The sequence below is a fragment of the Nipponia nippon genome, unplaced genomic scaffold, assembly GCF_047370975.1.
Source record: "Nipponia nippon isolate SJK-2023a ecotype South Korea unplaced genomic scaffold, ASM4737097v1 scaffold_2, whole genome shotgun sequence".
NCBI classification, from domain to species: Eukaryota; Metazoa; Chordata; class Aves; order Pelecaniformes; family Threskiornithidae; genus Nipponia; species Nipponia nippon.
The window spans coordinates 128952040-128970762 of record NW_028262336.1 but is presented as its reverse complement, the minus strand read 5'-3'; the positions used below and the strand labels follow the sequence as shown (position 1 = coordinate 128970762).

The 18723-nt window shown below is 45.0% G+C and overlaps 1 protein-coding gene across 7 annotated transcripts in view; it reads left to right on the top strand.

The window, feature by feature from the left end:
* GDPD5 (glycerophosphodiester phosphodiesterase domain containing 5) overlaps window positions 1-18723 on the top strand; it is a 178841-nt gene that overhangs the window by 111530 nt on the left and 48588 nt on the right. For all 7 annotated transcript variants that reach the window (XM_087758242.1, XM_087758236.1, XM_087758239.1 and 4 more), the window contains exon 3: window positions 15612-15715. In XM_087758242.1, coding sequence (XP_087614368.1) covers window positions 15612-15715 — 104 coding nt within the window. The remainder of the gene's footprint in view (window positions 1-15611; window positions 15716-18723) is intronic.

Genomic DNA, 18723 nt, shown 5'->3' with positions numbered 1-18723 from the left:
CTGTCGCTGATGGGCTTGGCCTTGGCCAGCGGTGGGTCCGTCTTGGAGCCGGCTGGCATTGGCTCCATTGGACACAGGGGAAGGTTCTAGCAGCTTCTCACAGAAGCCACCCCTGTAGCCCCCTGACCACCAAAACCTTGGCATGCAAACCCGATGCAGTCACATAGGAGAGCTGTGAGATTAGGACTTTTGCCTGGCATGTTTTACAACCAATGAGCGGTGAACCAGGAGAAATCTTGAACTTTGACCATCTGGGTTATTTTCAGTGTGAGCTCTTTTGAACTTCCAGGAAATGTCCTCTTCAGGTTAGCTTCTTAAAGGAGAGCGGAAAGTCAGGCTGGCTGTGGTGCTGCTTTAAAAAAACGCTTGAGTACGGCAAGGTACAGAAACAGTGGCATGGCAGACTTGCTATTTCTGGAACACCTTCCATTGGAGGAATTGAAGTGCTTTAATCAATGTGCAGCTCTTGATGAGAGGGATAATTATTCCCATTTTTACAGAGTGAGAATATGAGAGAGATTAAAATGTCTTTTCTGAAATTGCGAACAATTTTATGGCAAGGAAATGAACTGAGCTTTCCCTCTAAAGAGCATCCTCCCAGTGTGCTTTGGTTGTCTCCAGGGGCACCACTGGGCATCCCAGCAGAAATGTTAAGTTTGCTCTGATTCTGGAAAGGTGAATCAGGGATGTCCCTCCCTTGGGGACCCAGTACCTCCTCTCACTTGCGATGTCCCCTGCTCATTGCGTGTCTTCATGCTTTTACTGCAGATGATCATATGGTAATAAATGAAGAGAAGAAAAATAGATTTTTTTTTTTTTTTTTTTGGACAGTGCCATTATTTTGGGATTTGAACAGTTCACGTCCCAGCTTGCTGTTGGAAAGCATTAGGAGACAAAGCAGTTGCAATGCCTTTTTCAACACATGCATAGAGCAATCGGGCTCTTGCTCCTGCTTAAAACAGGATGAAAATGACTTGCTTCTCTTGTCTGCAAGTTGGCTGCTTGCATTTTAGTCCTGATGATGGGTACTGAAAGGAAATAGCTTCAGGGGAATCTCATGGCTTCCCTCTAGACAAGCGTGGCAGAGTTGTTATATAATTTGACTTTGCTATGCCGGAATTATAAACATTGCAGAAAATGCCCAATTGCAACAACAGTGATGTGTGACTTGTCAGAGCTGCTGGAAAGTGGAAAAGGGACCTTGCGCAAGTCAGATTTTCAGCTTCTTTGCTGCAGCTTTTATTAGCCAATAATTTTTGCTTATTGTCATCGTCACTTTTGTGCCTTCTGGACAGTGGTTTCTGAATAACACAAGCATTTAGATATCTACTGCTTTATAGCTTTCCTTCCTGCTGTCCTCAGCTGGAGCCCCGCTGACCCATCAGGCAGGATAGCTGGATAGTCAGCCCTTGCAAATGCCTCTTTAAGCTGTTGTTGCCTGACACTTGTGACACTGATGGAGAGAGGAGAAAGAGCCTATGTGGATTTCCACCTGGGGAAATGTTCTGGTTTGCCTTTTGGCACCACTTTTGTTGAGGCTCCTGGTTTAGCTTTCTCCTTCTGTATCTGCTTGTGTGGGCATGGCCCTCTCTGCACGTGGACCAAAATGACCACTATGAGACAAGCTTGGCTTTGGGAATGGCAGATTTCACATGCGTCGCCTGTCACCTTGTGTGGAGGCACAACATGTTGGTATCTGTTGTTCATATAAAGCAGGGAGCCAAGCAAGATTTTCCTAGACCCAAATTGAGTCTCATTGGGAGTGTACTACAGGAGTCCTTTTGGATTGCCACTGCCAGGGTGAGCTTCCTGGTCACTTTGTGGACATCTGGTCCTGCTCTCTGTGCATCTCTCCTTTGACTCCTCCTCCTCCTTTCAAGTTGAAGGTTGTTTGTCTTTCCATTTGAGGGAAGGTGGAGGACCTCATGTTGATATCAAGAATGGTACCCATTGCTTTTCTTACTGTCAGGTTTTTATCTTCCAGCACTGGCTGGTGATGCTCTCACCCTTTCAACCAGCAAAAAAATCCTTGGGTTTTTTTTTTTTTTTGTGCCAAGCATCATGACAAAGTAATATTTTTTAGAGTTTGGTTTGCAGACATTTGCTGCTAAGGGCAAGATGCAAGGGAAAGAAATTGTCCAAGGAATAAGCTTACTGCCTGTTTCTTCTCCCAGTCCAATCCTTTGCCCTTGAATCTATTTGACATCTGTATCAGACTATTTGGGATAGGAGTATTTGCTCTGAACCACAGCATTTTACAACAGAATTCCTGCAAACACACTCCTGAAATATAGTAATTTGCTTTAAATGGGCATAAATAGGAAGAATGGTGGATAGGGTAAATACTGAATAATGAAAGCCATGCTTATTAAGCTCGTAAACATCGAACAGGAAAGAGCTGGAGGCACGTCAGAGCCTGGGATTTGACAGAGCTGGACAAGCTGAAAAAGCAGTCTAGGGCCAGGACAGAAATAGGATCAGCAAAGGCAAATGTGGAGCTATTTCCTCTGGCGTTGAGTGATCTGTCGAGATGCAGGGTGGTTGGGTCACAGCTTTGCTGAAGGTGTCTGGGGGTTTTAATGACTACAACCTTTTCTAGGCCTGGCAGAGGACCCATCTAGCCAAATGTCTTATTTCTAACAGGAGCCAGAAGCAGACAGCTAGGGAAAGACCTTTCAAAACCCCCTGGATGTGCACAAAATTATCCTCCTTCTGGTAATCAGTTTTTCTGAGATTTGAGTAAGAGCTGGTGCTGAGGCCATTACATTTAATAGCCTTCGTTGGCTCTATTCTTAGTTAACTTACGTAGTTTGTTCTTATTAAACTTATTTTTAATCTTAAAGCCCATTGCCCCAGGATGTTAGTGCTTTAATTAAAGTGAACCATAAGCTGTATGCAAGTCAACAACATCATGTGCCTGCAAAAAGGACTATCATGAGACTGGGATGCTTTAGCAGGAATAACATCCTCAGGAGGCATCAAGGATGCAGTCCTCCTGCTGCTTGATGCTGATGAGAGCTCAGCAGGGATGCTGTGCCCAGCAAGGTGCTCCACTTCAGGCAAGGCTTGGACCTCATCCAGTTGGTCTGTGCAAGAGCGATGGGCTGTGTTTTTTTTTTTTTTTTTTTTTTGCTAGATGAGCCTCATCGGTAGAGACGGAAAGAGCTGGACCTATTTAGACTAGCAAAGATAACTGCCTCCCCTTGGCCTCAAATATGCAAAGTCTTTGGTAAAGAGAAAGGGAATAGTGTATCGTTACTATCAGTAATAGGTTTATAATGCACTAGAGGAGACTCTGGTGCAATACTCGAATCCTTCCATTAGTATGGTCAGAAGCACAGGGTATCACTGCTTATGTTGTTTGGGAAAGAGTAGATTAAAAACACATTGTGAGGAGCTGTAAAAGTAGCGTAAATCATGCTGGGGGGGGGTAGATTAGGGGAACCCCTTTTGCTCTGTCCTGTTTTCTCATGAAAGAGAGGCTCCCTAAGGGATTTTTGTTTACCTCTGTTGAATGAAAGAGGGAGGAGGTAATTGCAGGAGGCGGAGCTGGTCCAGGATATTATTATGGCTGTAGAAAGTCCCCTGGGGCCACTAATAGCCAGAAACAGCCCTGGCTCCAGCTGTGCACCATGTCTGGAGCAGCATGGGAATTCCCATCAAGTGCCATCGAGAGTTCCCAGCATTTTTTGTGATGATTATAGCTGCTGGGATACAGTTAGATGTTGCCTCTGTTCAATGAAGTATACCTAGAGAGAAACCGGTCCTCTGTAATGGCAGAGTGTGGGGGGAAAGAGGAGCAGGCCAGTGTGGGTTATCCCTCAATTTGGATACCTTTATCCCTTTGCTTGCTATCTGGGCAAGCAAAACTGCCCAATTGCTCCTTAGCTTTGCGAGGCTGCAAGCCCTGAAGCCTGGACGGAATCAGCACACCTGCCTGACTACCCTTTCTGGTTGTGTTTTTGGAAGCTGGGAGCCGAGGTGTTTTACAAAGTGTAATAATGTTATTTTTAGAGATTTGGCTCTCTTTTTGTTGCATCTGTTGATCTACAGTTCAATTATGGCAGCCCCAGCAGGAACACGTATTTCAATAATATGTTCTCTGCCACTTTCTTTGACCTGCTAAATTGAATTGTAAATGGAGCATGTCACAGCTCAGAAATCTCATTCATGGCCTTCTCTAACAAGGTGTGCAGAGAGCTATTAGCCTAGTCTTTGCAATAATCAAATAAGATATGTCTGGGATGTGCAATGACTTACTTTAGGAAGCATCTGGTTAGCTATCGAAGCCTCAGCAGCCAGAATGCTAGGAACGTGGTGGTTTTTTGTGTGTGTTTTTTTTTTTTTCCTCCGTACTTCAGACCCGTTGTCTGTTAAACCCAATTTCTTCCTTTTTCTTCCCATTTATTTATTGGCAGATGTCTCTTCTGCAAGACCGCAGCATGTTAACCTACGAGTAGTGAACCAGCCAAAACCTTTGTGGTGTTTATAAAGTGGCCAGACTGGCTCAAATCGGTTGTGTTGACAGATGGATCCTTCCAATCAGTCCATCTCCTGCCTGGAGAGGGCTGTAGCAAATGGAAAAAGTCCCATACCTTATGAGATTTGAAGTACGAAGCAAAGACAGGGAGAAGAGAGAAAGTTGAGGGTGAAGAGTAAAATGCAAGAGCTGGAGAATGTATTCAAGTGTAGTTTTGCACCAGATGTTCATGGTCTTGGCTGTTAGAGAGATAATGAAGCCTTTGGACAGGTTACAAAGCACTATGAGAGCTGACTGATGCACTGTGGAGTCCTGCAGACTGCTGCCTGCTCTCTCTTGGGTTTGCGAGTCTTAAATCCAACAGAAGGATGAAAGCCTGATCCCTCTGCAGCCTCTTTAAGGTGAGGGAATTGAAGCCCAGGCGCCTTGATTCAGTTCCTGATGTACGTAAGGTCTGGTAGGTCAACATCTGCTAGTCAAGTATATTGATTTGCTCACTTAAATGCTTCAAATCCTTGGCGTGCAAGGTACTTTCCCTTTATTATCTCCCTCTGCAATACGAGATTCAGCTATTGGATGTACTTTTGGCAACGAAGGCTGATTGCATCGTAGGCTGCAACAGTGACAGTGCAGCCAGCAGCTTGAGGGATGTGGGTTTTCCTTTCTACTGACACTTGAGAGACCACATCTGAGCACTGGGTCTGGTTTGGGGCTCCTCAAAAAGAGGCAGACGGTAACAGACAGACTCCAAAATGGTTGGACATGGAGCCTGGGACATACGAGGAGAATCTGAGAGCTGGGGTTGTGCAGCCAGAGAAGGGGGGGATCTTCCTGTTCTCTGCAACTATCTGAGTGGCTGTGGAGAAGAAGATGGACCTGGGCAAGAGGCAATGGATACAAGCTACATCAAGGGAAATTCCAGCTAGATAGCAGGAAAGTTTCTCCCCATGAGGGTGGTCAAACCCTGGAGCAGGACCCAGAGGACGGTGGGAATTTCCATCCTTGGAGACATTCAGACCTTGCTGGGATGTTGCCCTGAGCAACCTGACCTGAATTGGCCCTGCTTTGAGTGGGAGTTTAGAGCAGAGCCTGCCAGAGGACCCTTGCTGCCTCAGTTATTTTACATTTGAATGTTTATTGGGGTCTGCATTTGATCTTTGACATGGTGATCAGAGCTAATGAGCTCAAAATCAGCTGGGATGGAAAATTGTTCACATTTATAGTATGCAAATCACTGTTTGAAGGACTATGCTTTCACATACCATAGTTATTAATGAAATTTTGTAACTTCACTGTAGGAACCGAAGTATTGTATGCATTGACAAAATGCTCCAGCTGATATTTGTTCTCTTTTATCCTCGGTTCTGGGTTCTAATGGGTGCAAGTGGGAGGTGTAGTCATCTTTCATCTTCAGAGATGATTTAATAATTTGCTTGAAGAAGATTTTTCTTTCTTTTGTTTGTTTGAATGAGGTCCAATTGGGTAATCTGGAAATGAAGACTCATGCCTTCAATTTTTCTTTTGTATTCACTGGATAAATGATAGCTTGCCTCCTTTCCTCTCTAAGCTAATACTGATAAATGCCTGCAGAAAATTGATTCTTGAAAATGTCAGAAAATAGTGTAGTGAAGACTCATTAGTAAACTCTTAATTGTATCCAGGAGTGAATTTAAACAACCTGCAAACACACTTGAGTAATGGTGGTGTTCCAATTTGAGTCCAGCTCTTGTATTTGCTCTTGAGGTAGAGAGCAGTTATTTGTGACTATGTGGCCTTGATCCTTCAACAGAATCCATTCATTTGCTAAATGCAGATGCAGGCCTGGACCATTGGATATTTAGGGACACAAGGATGGGGTGCACTGCAAGAAGATAAAATGCCTTTTCTGTCTTGCTGCATTTGCAAGTTTGAGGGCCTGGTTGTCTTGGATGTCCCCGTGAATGCTGTCTCAGCATGGAGATTTATGGTGTCTTGTGGGAAAACGATAAGTATCTCGTGGCAGGGAGATGGAGATGCAATGCATCCACAGGTTGCTTGGCTGCTCTGGTTAACATAGCTTAGCTCTTCTGAAAGCTCTGCATTTAATCTGGTAGGTGCTTTCTTTTGGGGTGAAGGCTTGAATTTTAAAAGGAGTGATGGGAGAAATAGTGTTTAGATGTATAGTGATGGAGCCAAGAACAGAGTGGGGATTCAGGAAGACCTCACCATAGCCCAAGGGAAGTCATTGGGCATCTGGACATCTGATCCGTGTGGAGCTATGGAGGTACTAATGCAACTTGTTTGAAGTTACTCCTTGCTCTAGTGGTTATGGTGTACTTTTAACAATGTTGGGTAACCCTAGTTGATCCTGGATGATGTCCTTAGAATTGTAAGCAGATCTGATCGGGGTGCATTAAATCAACGAAGCAGTCCAAAATAGGTGTTGTCTAGAGATCCTAGCGCTGGCAGGGCAGAACTGATGTTTTCTCCAACTGTGGATGTGACCTGCGATGGGGAGAAGACTGAAGCCAACAGATCATGATCCCAAGGTTGAGTTGCATGTAAATGAAAAGCCAATGAGATCAGTGGCTAGGCTTATGGTAGCAGACTGACATTCAAGAGGCTGAGGTCTGTCCCTGTCACTTGCCCCCATCCTTAGCATATCACATCACCACTCCAGTGACTTCTGGGTTTTCCCTTTTGACTTTTCCATATTGCCCAGTTTGCAACTGCAGTTGTTCCAGCAGCATGGTTGGATGGGTGGAACTGGAGAAAGATGCCTATGTTTGACTCCTTCCCCCCCGCCCCCCCCCGCCCCGTGTGTGTGTATGTGTGGTCAGATCCATGTGCTGTTGTTCTCCATCTGCTTGTACATGTCCTGACCGATGTGCTTCCAGGGAGGGCTCAATCTCTCTACGGTTTCCTCTGACCAGAAATTCCAGCCTCGAGCTGAGATGCCCTTCAGCAAGAAATTGCTTTAAAGTGGTATATTTCCTATAAAAGGCTTCTGTTTTTCACAATTGCAATTTTTCTGACAAAAAAAAAGGGGGTGGGGGGAGACACTGTCAAAAAGCTTCTTCCTGTTCTAGTTTGATTTTTTAAATTTACTTATTTAATTATTTTTAATGAATGAACAGGAGGTTTACTGTGTTCAGGAGACAGAATGGGTAGGGTCCACTACGAAGACTGCAAGCCATGAATTCCCAGAGGCATTTTGACTTGAACAAGAGCCCCCTTCATGTCGGATGACTGGCAATTCCAGAAACACTGGTTCCCTCCAATTGCTCCTTCATTTCTAGCTGGGGAGTGCAAGCTATGTTGGGAGAGGCTCTCCAGCAGGCACATCTACCACCTCACATGGCATGCCGTGGTCCTGGCTCGAGCGGTGGTATTTGGGGAGATGCTGGAAGGAGTAGACTGAAATGTGAGACTGTTTAGCACCCCTTGTACACAAAGTTACTGTGAAAGTCCTCTCCGGTCATGGGGACTGGGGGTGGAACGTGTTTCTATTAATGTTGATGGAAAGAGACCCATGGGTTGGATGGTGGGGAGATATTCACACTATCTAGTTGTAGGTGTTGAAAGTGAGAAGATGGTTTCAGAGGCTCTTTATATAGCCAACAAAGAGGGCCAGCTTCCTCCGGAGCAAATTTAGAGCGTTTAATTGAAACTCTTGCTTGGAGCAAACCTCTGTTTGACTGTACATGGAGGCCACTATAGCCTCACATACGCGTAGGTAATAATTCTTGTCCAGGGTAGCTATAGATAAATACACTTGCTATTTTTTCAGTGTGGAGCGACTTCCTTCCACATTTTTTCAGTAGCTGGTTATATTTATTAGAAACAGGCTTAATGTCTCTGATCACAGAAACCTCTGACCAGAACGCAGATCCTATCAGCAGGTGAAATGGAAAAAGAATTTTTAACTTGTTAGGTTGGATTACTCTGCACGATGTTTATTATAACTCAGTGTTAATGTGGGGAAGTGAGTCAGATGTTTTTATGGCTCTGGCTTGCACTGACTTTTTCCAAACATAGGACCATACAGCACTCAGTTTTTGGATTTGGAAAGCCAACTATTTTAAGAGGAAGGTTGAAAAATACATATTTTAAAGGAGGAAGGGGATCTCTGCACAGTTTTGGCAGAATAAACCTCGGTTCTGCTCGGATTAGCAATGAGACAAGGAAGGAGTCTGCTCTGCCAATAGCATTTAATGATGAGTGATTTCCTGGTGCAGCGTGAAATACGAATTAACAGCCAAGAGGAATGCAGAATTGAAAGGGAACTCAGTTTATCCACTTTCCTGAAATAATGAATCTAGCAATAAAAGATTTTTGGTTCGAAGCCAGAGTGCAGGGAAGTGAGCTGCAGTTTTTCTATTGATTTCAGCCTCCCCGCCGTCATGCTGTCTTTCCGGTCGGTAGCAAAAGCTACCCATCTTTCCTGTCTGCTCTTCAAATGAAGGTTGGGTCTTTACATAGCAGGCCTTCACCACAGACCACTTTTTTCTTTTTTTCTTTCTTTCTTTCTTTTTTTCTTGCTCTGTGGTTTAGGGTTTTTGGCTTTTCTTTGTAAATGTTAGTGATGATCTTTCTTGATTTGAGGCCCTCCAGGCTAAGGGAGCTTTAAGTCTGAGGGGATTCAATAGTTGGTTTTTGTTTTCTTTTTTATTTTTCTTTTGTATTTTGCTGTTTGAGCCCTTCTTTTGAAGAACTGTCTTCTGTTTTATTGAATTTTGTTAGAAGACCAAGGCACCTGTAAGCTGACTCACTTGAATTGTGAATGCGGGTTTATTCTTCCCTTCTTTTAAGCTTGCTTACACTCTCTGTGAAGGGTTTTCATGGATATTGTGAAGAAGAAAATTATGGTACTCCACTTGCTGCACTTGTCTGACTTAAACTTCCACAAAACAGTGTGTTTCCTCTGACTGGTCTCAGTAGTGGCTTAATGTAAAGTTGTCAGTCTTTTTTAGTATTTTAAAGAAAATATCTTTTAATTGGGAAAAGAAATCTGCTTCACTTTCAAGCAAATACAACCTCACCTCTATTTTTAAGGCTCTTTAGGTGAAATCTTGCTTGCTGTAGTTTCAGCTGCTCTGGAGACCTTTGCCATAGAGGGTTGGAGACCTACTGCCATAGAGGGTTGGATGTGAGGATCTGTGCAATCCTCACAGTTGGATGTGAATCAAAAGGGGGGGGGACTGTGTAAAAAAAAAAAAAAAAAAAAAAAAGTCTGTTTCCATCTGTGAGCTGCCATGATTATCTATACTGGTATAAATTGGGGGAAGCTCCCAGCAGCATTACAGCAGTGGCATTTGACTTCCTTCACCGGAAAGCTTCTAGGGATGCACAAGTTGGAAGGGCCCCAACTTCACCCACGCTGATTGATTGCTGGACCGTTGTTTGCTATGAGCTAATCCGTGTAGGAATGGAGCCCTAATCCATCCAGCACTGGCATTTCCTCTTACCCATTCACAGTTCAAAGCAGGCTTCTCTCTTTCCAGTTCATTTTGAAACCCTACGTTCCTTATGGGTGCCAGAGAGGATGCTGGAGTCGGTGGGTTTGCTTTTGAGAGGCTCCTGCAGTTTTATGCCAAGGCCAGGAGATATAGGGGCATCTCAAGGATGCCAGTCTTGCTGCTCACTTGGGATGAGCTGACAGAGGTCTCTAGCAACCACTGCAGGTGCAGGAGGGCATTTCAGGACTGGTGTTGACTGGGGTGACTCTAGCAACTTCAGTGAAGGAAAATGTTTGTGCTTTGCTTCATCCATAGGCTGCCAGCAAATCAGCTGGCTCTAGCCTTGGCTTTTCTTGGCTTTAATGGAGCAGACCTTGAGCCAATGCAACCTTCTCCAGCTGGGTGCAAAGGAGCAAGGGGGGCAGCTTAGCTCATTGCATAGCATTTTGGTGACCTTTGGGAATATACTTGGTAGTAAATAAGCAATTTAATGTGGTCTCACATGTTGTACTCTGTTTTGCCTGCATGCCCCAGACAGGGCTTGGGACATACTTTCTGAGAGACCCAGCTTAATGATAAAAATATTTAAACCTCGGGAAGAGGGGCAAGTGTAAATGCAGCAATAGCCACTTCTGATCAATGGAGTCTCACCCTGGGCAATCTTGATTTTAAGATCTTAAGTGTTCCTTCTCTTTTCTGAGTCCAAATCACACTCCATTTAGATCCTGATGCTGTGCTGATTTGCTTTTTGGGAAGATAATGGGCAATTTGGTGATCTAAAGGCTTGATAAGGGTTCATCAAGTAAATTATCAAATGGATGTGGTTCTGTCCTCTCTAGAACAGCACAGCGTTGAGTTGTGTTCACCCCGTAAGTCAGCAGGGAATAGCTGTGGCAGACAGATGCGCATTAGCTCTGCGCATGGCTAGTTTTGACAGAGGATCACTTTCTAGTGACAGCCAGGATACCTTCTCTAAAGAAACTTTTTAAAAAGCATGGGCTTGCTGGTTGAAGAATTTATTTGGTTTACAAATGGTATCGCACTAAGAGGTGTCTTCCAGTATATGTGCGATCGGCTAGAATGTAGAAACGGGTGAGAAATCTCATCGCTTCTAATATAGCAAGTTTGACTAAATTGAAATAGTCCCTGTAGGAGGGGGAGGTGGGAATGTGTATGTAGATGAACTTCATAATATCTCCTACAGATTTTACAGGAAATAAAGTAATCTTCTTAAGCCTCTCTGCTTTCCTGTGCCACTGGTGCCAGGTGGCAAATAATGCCACGACCTTTGTCTGTGTTGGGGAGTTGCAGCAGAAGAGGCTGGTGCAGACTTCAGTTAATCAAAACTAATCCTCAAATTGGAAAATCTCTTCTGTGCTCTATGATATGAAGGTCAGGGCTGTTTTCAACGAATTAGATTAAAACTTGCAGCACAAGAGCAGGTACAATGCACGAACCAACTTTGAAGTTGAATCACAAACTGGCTCTTTCTGTGGCAATTTCATTTAATCTGTTTTGTGTTTTTTTTGGGTTGTGGTTTTTTTTTTTTTTCCTCATCATCCCTTCCTTTGGTGGTAGTTATGTTCCCACCTGACACAGGGTGGGGATTGGGGATGCACAAAAGTGGTGGAGAATGTGGATGAAACACTGATCCTTTTTTCTTAAGGATTCTGTGATTTTATTTTTTTTTAAAATTTAAAAAATCACTGACAAACTGCAACTTGGTAACATGTCTCAGTCTTCTTTTGTTTCCTTTTGGGGCTCTTCTGATTATGTCTGTAGATGCTCTTGGAGTAAGAAATCTTATTCCCATTACTAGAAGTGGCCCCACAATAGACCTGAGATCACAAGCACAGTGGTACATGTAAGATGTCTGGTTTTGAAAGTGCTTCTGCAGTGCCAAATCTTCAACCTGTGCCTCATCCTTTTAAATAGTCTCACCTCAAAGTCACTTCCTTTCTTTTCAGTGAGACTCTCTCCACTGTTTTTTGAGCCGTGGCCATCTCAGTGTGTGTGCTCTACCAAGACCTAGTCCACGTACCAGTTGGCTTTTTTTGAGCTGAACCAAGCGCATGGTACATGTGCTGGAGGAAAATGGAGACTCTTCGTTTACTGCTTTCCTTTAAAATTAAATGTCAGTATAATGAGGTTAATAATGGTTTGTGCCATTCTGCAAGATGCCATGGCTATGTCTGCATTAGCAAGTAGTGTGGTCCAAGAGAAGAGGTTTGTGGAAAGAGATAGTTAGCGCTGAGATCCTGATATTCATGGTCCAAGCATTTTGGAGGTGGTGGTGTGGTCACTTAGGACTAGCTCTAACTTAGTCCTATGGACTGAGTGCCCGTTGGTGGTTGAGGTGCATTGAGTTCACTCCTGGAGCACATCTGGTTTAGCTTCACCCAAAGTCCTTTAGTGATGTGAATCAGAACACACAAAGCAGGATGAAAGGGTGAGCTACTTCCAAAATGCATCCTGATAGGAATGAAGGTGCTAATACGGATGTGCTCGGTTGAGTTCTTTTGCAGGACAGTACTAAGCGCTGTGTGAGCTGTGCGTGTTTAAGCTCAGTGTGAGTAAGTGGTAACTAGTGAGCATGTCCATCATATTCCTGTGGGAAGAGGGAGAAACCGAAAGGGAACTGTGGCGAAGGGATGGTTTTCTCGAACAACTGCCGAAAATGTCAGCGCTGAGATTCTTATAAAATCTCATGGACCTGAAAATGTGGATGTTTTTTCAAGCACCTGCAGACTTTCTAGTGGTTCAGCATGAGCTTCTGTAGGTGAAGTGGCACCGTTTCCTCCACCTACTTGTGGCTGCGATTGCGAGATCAGGATGACATGATTTTAAGCCTCTATTTTTGGCAGTAGAGGCTTGAAGCTGTTGCGCGTTGCAGATTTCACCTTGCTTTTAGAGCACGTGGGAGCTTGCAAAGTAGGGGCCTCTAAAGCTGTTCTGATGAGGGGCCGTTGGAAAGAGGTTGTACAAGACCTGGGCTAAATTCAAGATATTGTGCATATAGGTCAGATTCATGTAGGTTCAGATTCTGGTTCAGTTCATGCTGAATAGCATCAGTGGTGCTGAGATGTTCCCTGTTCTTCTGAAAGCCCACCCAGAACAGTGCTTGAACTTGCTGAAATATGTCAACCCTTGAAGAATTTGACTGGGTTTTCACAAAATCAGCCAAGCAAGTATATCTGGCAAGTGCACCGTCAAGGACAGACCAAAATAGCTGATAGAGAGCTTGACACAAACTATGCTACTTGCATGTAAATGAGGGGGAAAAAATATTAAAAAAAAAAAAAAAAAAAAAAAAAAAGCCCAAACATGTTCTGAAATGTTTTCCTTCGCTTGTTTACCAAATCAGTGTCATCTGGTGCATGAATACTGGCCAAGCTAATCCCATAATGACCTTTAAAGAGCTGGAGGATTTTTTTTGTCGCAATGTTGGTCCTCAGCACTTGAGAGACTTTAAACCTCACTTGCCTTGCAAAAACCTGTCCAGTTAACTGATTCAGCAGTGTTGATGATAGGTGCAAGGAGGTGTTAGCCCCAAATGGAGGGGAAAAAAACAGCAAACAGTAGGGAAAGTGAGGTTTGAAAGCCTGGAGATCTGCAGGCTGGAAGGCAACCAGGAGAAAATAGTCATAGTCTGCTGAAAGAGTTAGCAATCACTTCCTCCTGGGGAATTTTGGTGGGATGGCGTGAAGGTGTGAGTGGGTTTTGGTTTGGGTGTTTATATAATCCAGATGTTCCATGGGTAGATTTTAATCTGAAACTTCTTGCTTGGACAGGGTTGGCTCGGCTGTGCAGTGGTGGTTGGTGTGGAGGAGGTTCATCATGGAGAGATGTTGCACTCTTGCTGCTGCTTTGGGGACTGGGGAAGGCTGGTGGGGGCTATGGAGCTGACATAGATGCCATGGCTAGCATCTTCCTACCAAAGATGGGGTGTTTTGTGGGGGAAAAGCCCCATTCCAACCTCAGCGCTTTCCCTTCAGGAGCTCACCTGTGTGTATAGGTGCAGACCTGTGGATGAGGTGGGGAGATGATGGTCTTTAAGCTCATAGCAGAGCAGTTTGGCCATGTGGTTTTGTATGTACTCAGTAGGTGCGCTGTAGAAGTCCCTTCGTGTACTGCCTTCTGGTTCCTTTTGCCCCATTTATCTGGAACACAAATCCCCACATGGGAATCAGGCACCTGGTGATACTGAGGTTTGATTGAAGTTGGATAACAAACTTGAGCTGAGTTGAAGAGAAGTTTTAACCATAACCCCTGGCCAAGAATTGGGAATTTCTATCAGAAAACATCATTTTTGGTGCAGCAAAAATTAAATAATTCCAACCCTTTTTATTGCTTTCTTTTTCTTTTGGCACTTTTTATGAGATGGAGCATACAAGGAAGAGCTGTATCACAAGATTGGTATCCAGGGCGATGCATGATGAAACACAGTCTGTACACAGTTAAGTAAATAGCTTCAGTGCTTAAGATGGAAAGGGAAGGCAAAGAAAGTAGTGGGGTTTTTTATATCACCAAAACAGTGTTTATATTGGTTACATTGTTTTGCATAATTGAAAAGCCATGAGACAGTTCACTAGAGAAAAGGGCATTTTCAAGAGAGATTAATGGTGTGCTCAGGGTCTAGAAGGAAATTATAGTAGTAGAGCTGCTCATACACTTTTTCAATTTTCATCCCTCCTTGCTCATTCTGGGAAGGGAGGATTAATTTGAGTATTTTCCATAACAAATTTATTTCAGTGTTTTGTTCCGAACAGACTGGATGCTAGTTGAAATAGAAACATATGTGGACTATTTAATGCCTGCAGAATAAAACCAACAAGGAAATGGTGCTAGTTAGGGACAGTTTTCTTGCAACACTGTTCTCTTCGTGGATGTCCTTGTGGTTTAGGATTTTACCCATGCTATTGGAGTGGGGCACTGAACAGATGTCTTAGGGATTTTTATTTGGGGACACACACACACAGGTGGGAGTGGGGTGGAGTATTAGTTGAAACATTCACCAAAACTGAATGTTGGTGCAAATATCTTTCATCTGATGCTGGTGTGGTCTCTCCTCCTGCCATATTACTTGCAAAACACTTGCATATGTGGTGGTGATGGGTATAAATGTTGCGGATGGGTGGCTTGGCTCTGCAGGATCTGAGTGCCCTGGGGGAAGGAGTAAGGGTTCATGTGTCTGTGTAGCAGTAGCATCCCTAACCTGCTGCGTAGTCTTTGCCATGTGATAACTACTCAGTCATTTAGGCTGAACCCATGGCAGAGTAAGATGCCAAGTTGCATCTCTCACATGTGAATGGAAAATGTATTTAAACAATTGCCTCAAAAAAATGCAAACAAACCAAAACAGCCCCAAAACCCCAACAAAAAAAAAAAGAAAAACAAAACCCAAACCAGCTCTGTATCCAGAAATGCTTCCTCGTTCCACATGCCCTGAGAGCTGGAGAAATGTTGTTCCAGCTTCTACATAACATGAATCTACATAAGTGACCCCTCTGCCCAGAGCGGGGGACCAGGGTTGCATCTTCCACCTCCCCCAAGGTAGAAAGGTCTGAAATCTGCCCTTGGAAATGGCTAGTTACTCCGTCCAATCTCAACTGCTTCTAGATGAGATGTGGGACAGGATGAGACACTGGCCCTGAAACAGGATAGTGTTAACGCTCTTCTCTTTCCATCCACAGTGGGAGCGCCTCTGGTTCCTCATCCTCACCTCGTCCTTCTTCCTGACCCTGGTCTGGTTTTACTTCTGGTGGGAAATTCACAACGACTACAATGAAATCAACTGGTGAGTAGAGTTTCCCCATTGCGGAGGGAACAAATCTGGCTGCCATCATATGCCTCTAAGAGCTGTTTGACGCTGGGTTGGATGCATTTGGGTCCTTCGGATGGACCTGTTAATGACAGTAAAGGCAACACCATGCAACGCTACAGGCTTGGGGAGGAGTGGCTGGAGAGCGGCCTGGAGGAAAAGGACCTGGGGGTGCTGGTCAACAGCCGCTGAACATGAGCCAGCAGTGTGCTCAGGTGGCCAAGAGGGCCAATGGCATCCTGGCTTGTATCAGGACTAGTGTGGCCAGCAGGACCAGGGAGGTGATGGTGCCCCTGTACTGGGCACTGGTGAGGCTGCCCCTCGAGTACTGTGTTCAGTTTTGGGCCCCTCACCCCAAGAAGGCCGTGGAGAGGCTGGAGCATGGCCAGAGCAGGGCAGCGAGGCTGGGGCAGGGGCTGGAGCACAAGGCTGGGGAGGAGCGGCTGGGGGAGCTGGGGGGGCTCAGCCTGGAGAAGAGGAGGCTGAGGGGAGCCCTCATCGCTCTCTGCAACGGCCTGAAAGGAGGCTGGAGCCGGGGGGGTCGGTCTCTTCTCCCCAGGAACAAGCGATGGGACGAGAGGGAACGGCCTCAAGCTGCGCCAGGGCAGGTTTGGGTTGGGTATTAGGAAAAACTTCTTCCCCGAAAGGGCTGTCAGGCCCTGGCCCAGGCTGCCCAGGGAAGTGGTTGAGTCCCCGTCCCTGGAGGTATTTAAAAGACGGGTAGACGTGGTGCTTAGGGACATGGTTTAGTGGTGGCCTTGGCAGTGATAGGTTAATGGTTGGACTCGAGGATCTTAAGGGTCTTTTTCCAACCTTAACGATTCGGTGATTCTAAGTGGGAAGTGAGACTGAAGTAGAGCTGCTTCTGCCTGTCTTCACTGATAGATGTAATGTGTCCTCACGCATCTCTGTTGTGTGGCTGTAACGGAGCTTGGGGTAGGTGTGCTCCCTTGTGAACGGCATGTGAGAAAAAAAGATGGTGCTGAAATCATGTGGAAACTTTTTGGTTGTTTTTTTGTTTGTTTGTTTCTGTGGTTGGCTGTTTTTGGAAGTGGCTGAGCAATTTGGCTGCAACTTTCCACAAAATATAAATGACAAAATTTCAGCCTGAAGCAGACATGGGTGTGGAAAATTTTGCAAAGTTGGAAGGAGCTGAAAACAAGCTTTCCAGTGGGATGTGCTGGTGAATTTAGGGTGTTGCCAGCTCCCCCCAGTGCTGAAAATTGTTCTTCCTTTTACTATCTCAGCAGCATCTTAAAACACTTTGACGGTACCTTTGGCTCTCTTCTAACCAAACTGCTTTGACATCATCTTCTTGTGAAAGATAATATGTACGCTGTATTATAGAACACAGTGGGTAGTTGATCCCTTAAATGAATCACCTGCTTTAGATGTTGGAGTTGTGTGAGGGAAAGTGTTTACTAACTTAATGGTGTGAGTTGTCTCCTCCCAGGAGTGTGTGTTTTTTTTCTCTTTGCTCAGACCCACGCGCTGAGAACTGAAACCATCACCATTGCTCTTGATTATTTATAATACTAGCATTAAAAAAATGCCTTTTTTTAAGGGTATCTTGGAAATCCTCTTTCTTTCAGTTTATGTTTAGTAAAGGATGTGAATGCTTCTAGTCAGCTCCAGTGCGAAGCCAAATCTGTCTTAGCTCAAAGTTGAGAAAGGGCTAAAAAAAATCATGCAAAGATGAAGCAAAGCCCTGGGAATGCTGTGAATGGGCTTTGCAGCCACGGTGCTGCAAAGTTTGGGGTTTCTAAATATTCTTGCAGGAATGGAAGGAGATGTGCAGGTCTGCTCTGGATGCAAGAGATATTTGGGCTTTAAAATGCCCACATATCACCTGCAGACCAAAGCCCCTTCCCCTGCCATGCAACCCAGTGTGCACAGGGTGCTAGAAGCACTTCTGGATTGACAGCACTGGAGAAACAAGCCCTCTTGTGCACAACAATCATGGAAGAGGCTCTCTGGATGCGAAATAGCAGGGCTACATCTGTTCAAGCATTGTCATTCAGTGCTGAAAATGGGTCGGTGCTTTGTATGTGCTGTAACCCCAATTAGATCCCTGCTCCGCGCACTGGCATGAGAGGTGGAGAACAGCAGCGTTTCTGAAAAACAGCCTGAAAGGCTGGGAGGGAGAATGATAACATGGGGTGAGGTTTTAATTACAGCCATGGTGGTTCCAGGCAGAGAGGAAACAATTTCCACTGGGTCCATTCAGAGCCTGGCCCTCTTCCTTCCCAGTGCAGATGCGTGGGCTCCATTAAAACAGAACAGTTTTCAGCCAGATGGGATGTAATGGAGATGAAAGCATCATTTTGGACCTGACAGAGCTCTGAGCCTGTTGCTGATGAGATACAGTGGGGTCCTGGCTCTCAGAAACCCCGTCTTTGCTGTTCCTCAGTGGCTATATCACTTCTGGGCTGTATTTGTGGACAGTGTTTCTTTGATACTTGTTCCTGTTGCCTTCCTTTCTGCTCCACTGATTTATTTGCAAGCCATGACCTCTCTCAGCCTCGATGAAGGTCTTTTTGGGGCAAACACCATCTCTGTACAGGACCTAGCACACCAAGCTACTGGCAGGGGCTTTCTGGAGGCACTGGGATAAAGAATTGCTGTGGCATTGGTGATGAGCTGCTGAGCTTGTTCCTGCCCTCCAAAGACCATCCTTGTGAGCTCTTCTTCCTCACGTCATGTGCAGGCAACAACGCTGAACTTTTGACCTGTCCCATCGTAGCAGGTGAAGAAAGACTGGAGGCATCTGTCCAACCAGCCCCTCAAAGGAGGACTATTGCTAGCCGTAGACCAAGTTGACTGAAGTCTTGAAACCCCAAGGTTGAAGACTTCTCCCCTCTCTGGGACTTGTTCCAGCACTGCACCACCCTCTGTGAGGAGAAGATTTTTTCCAACCCAAACCTCTAAGGGTCATTTCCCCTCGTGACAGTGTCTGTCACCCTTGAAGAGTGTGATTTCATCAT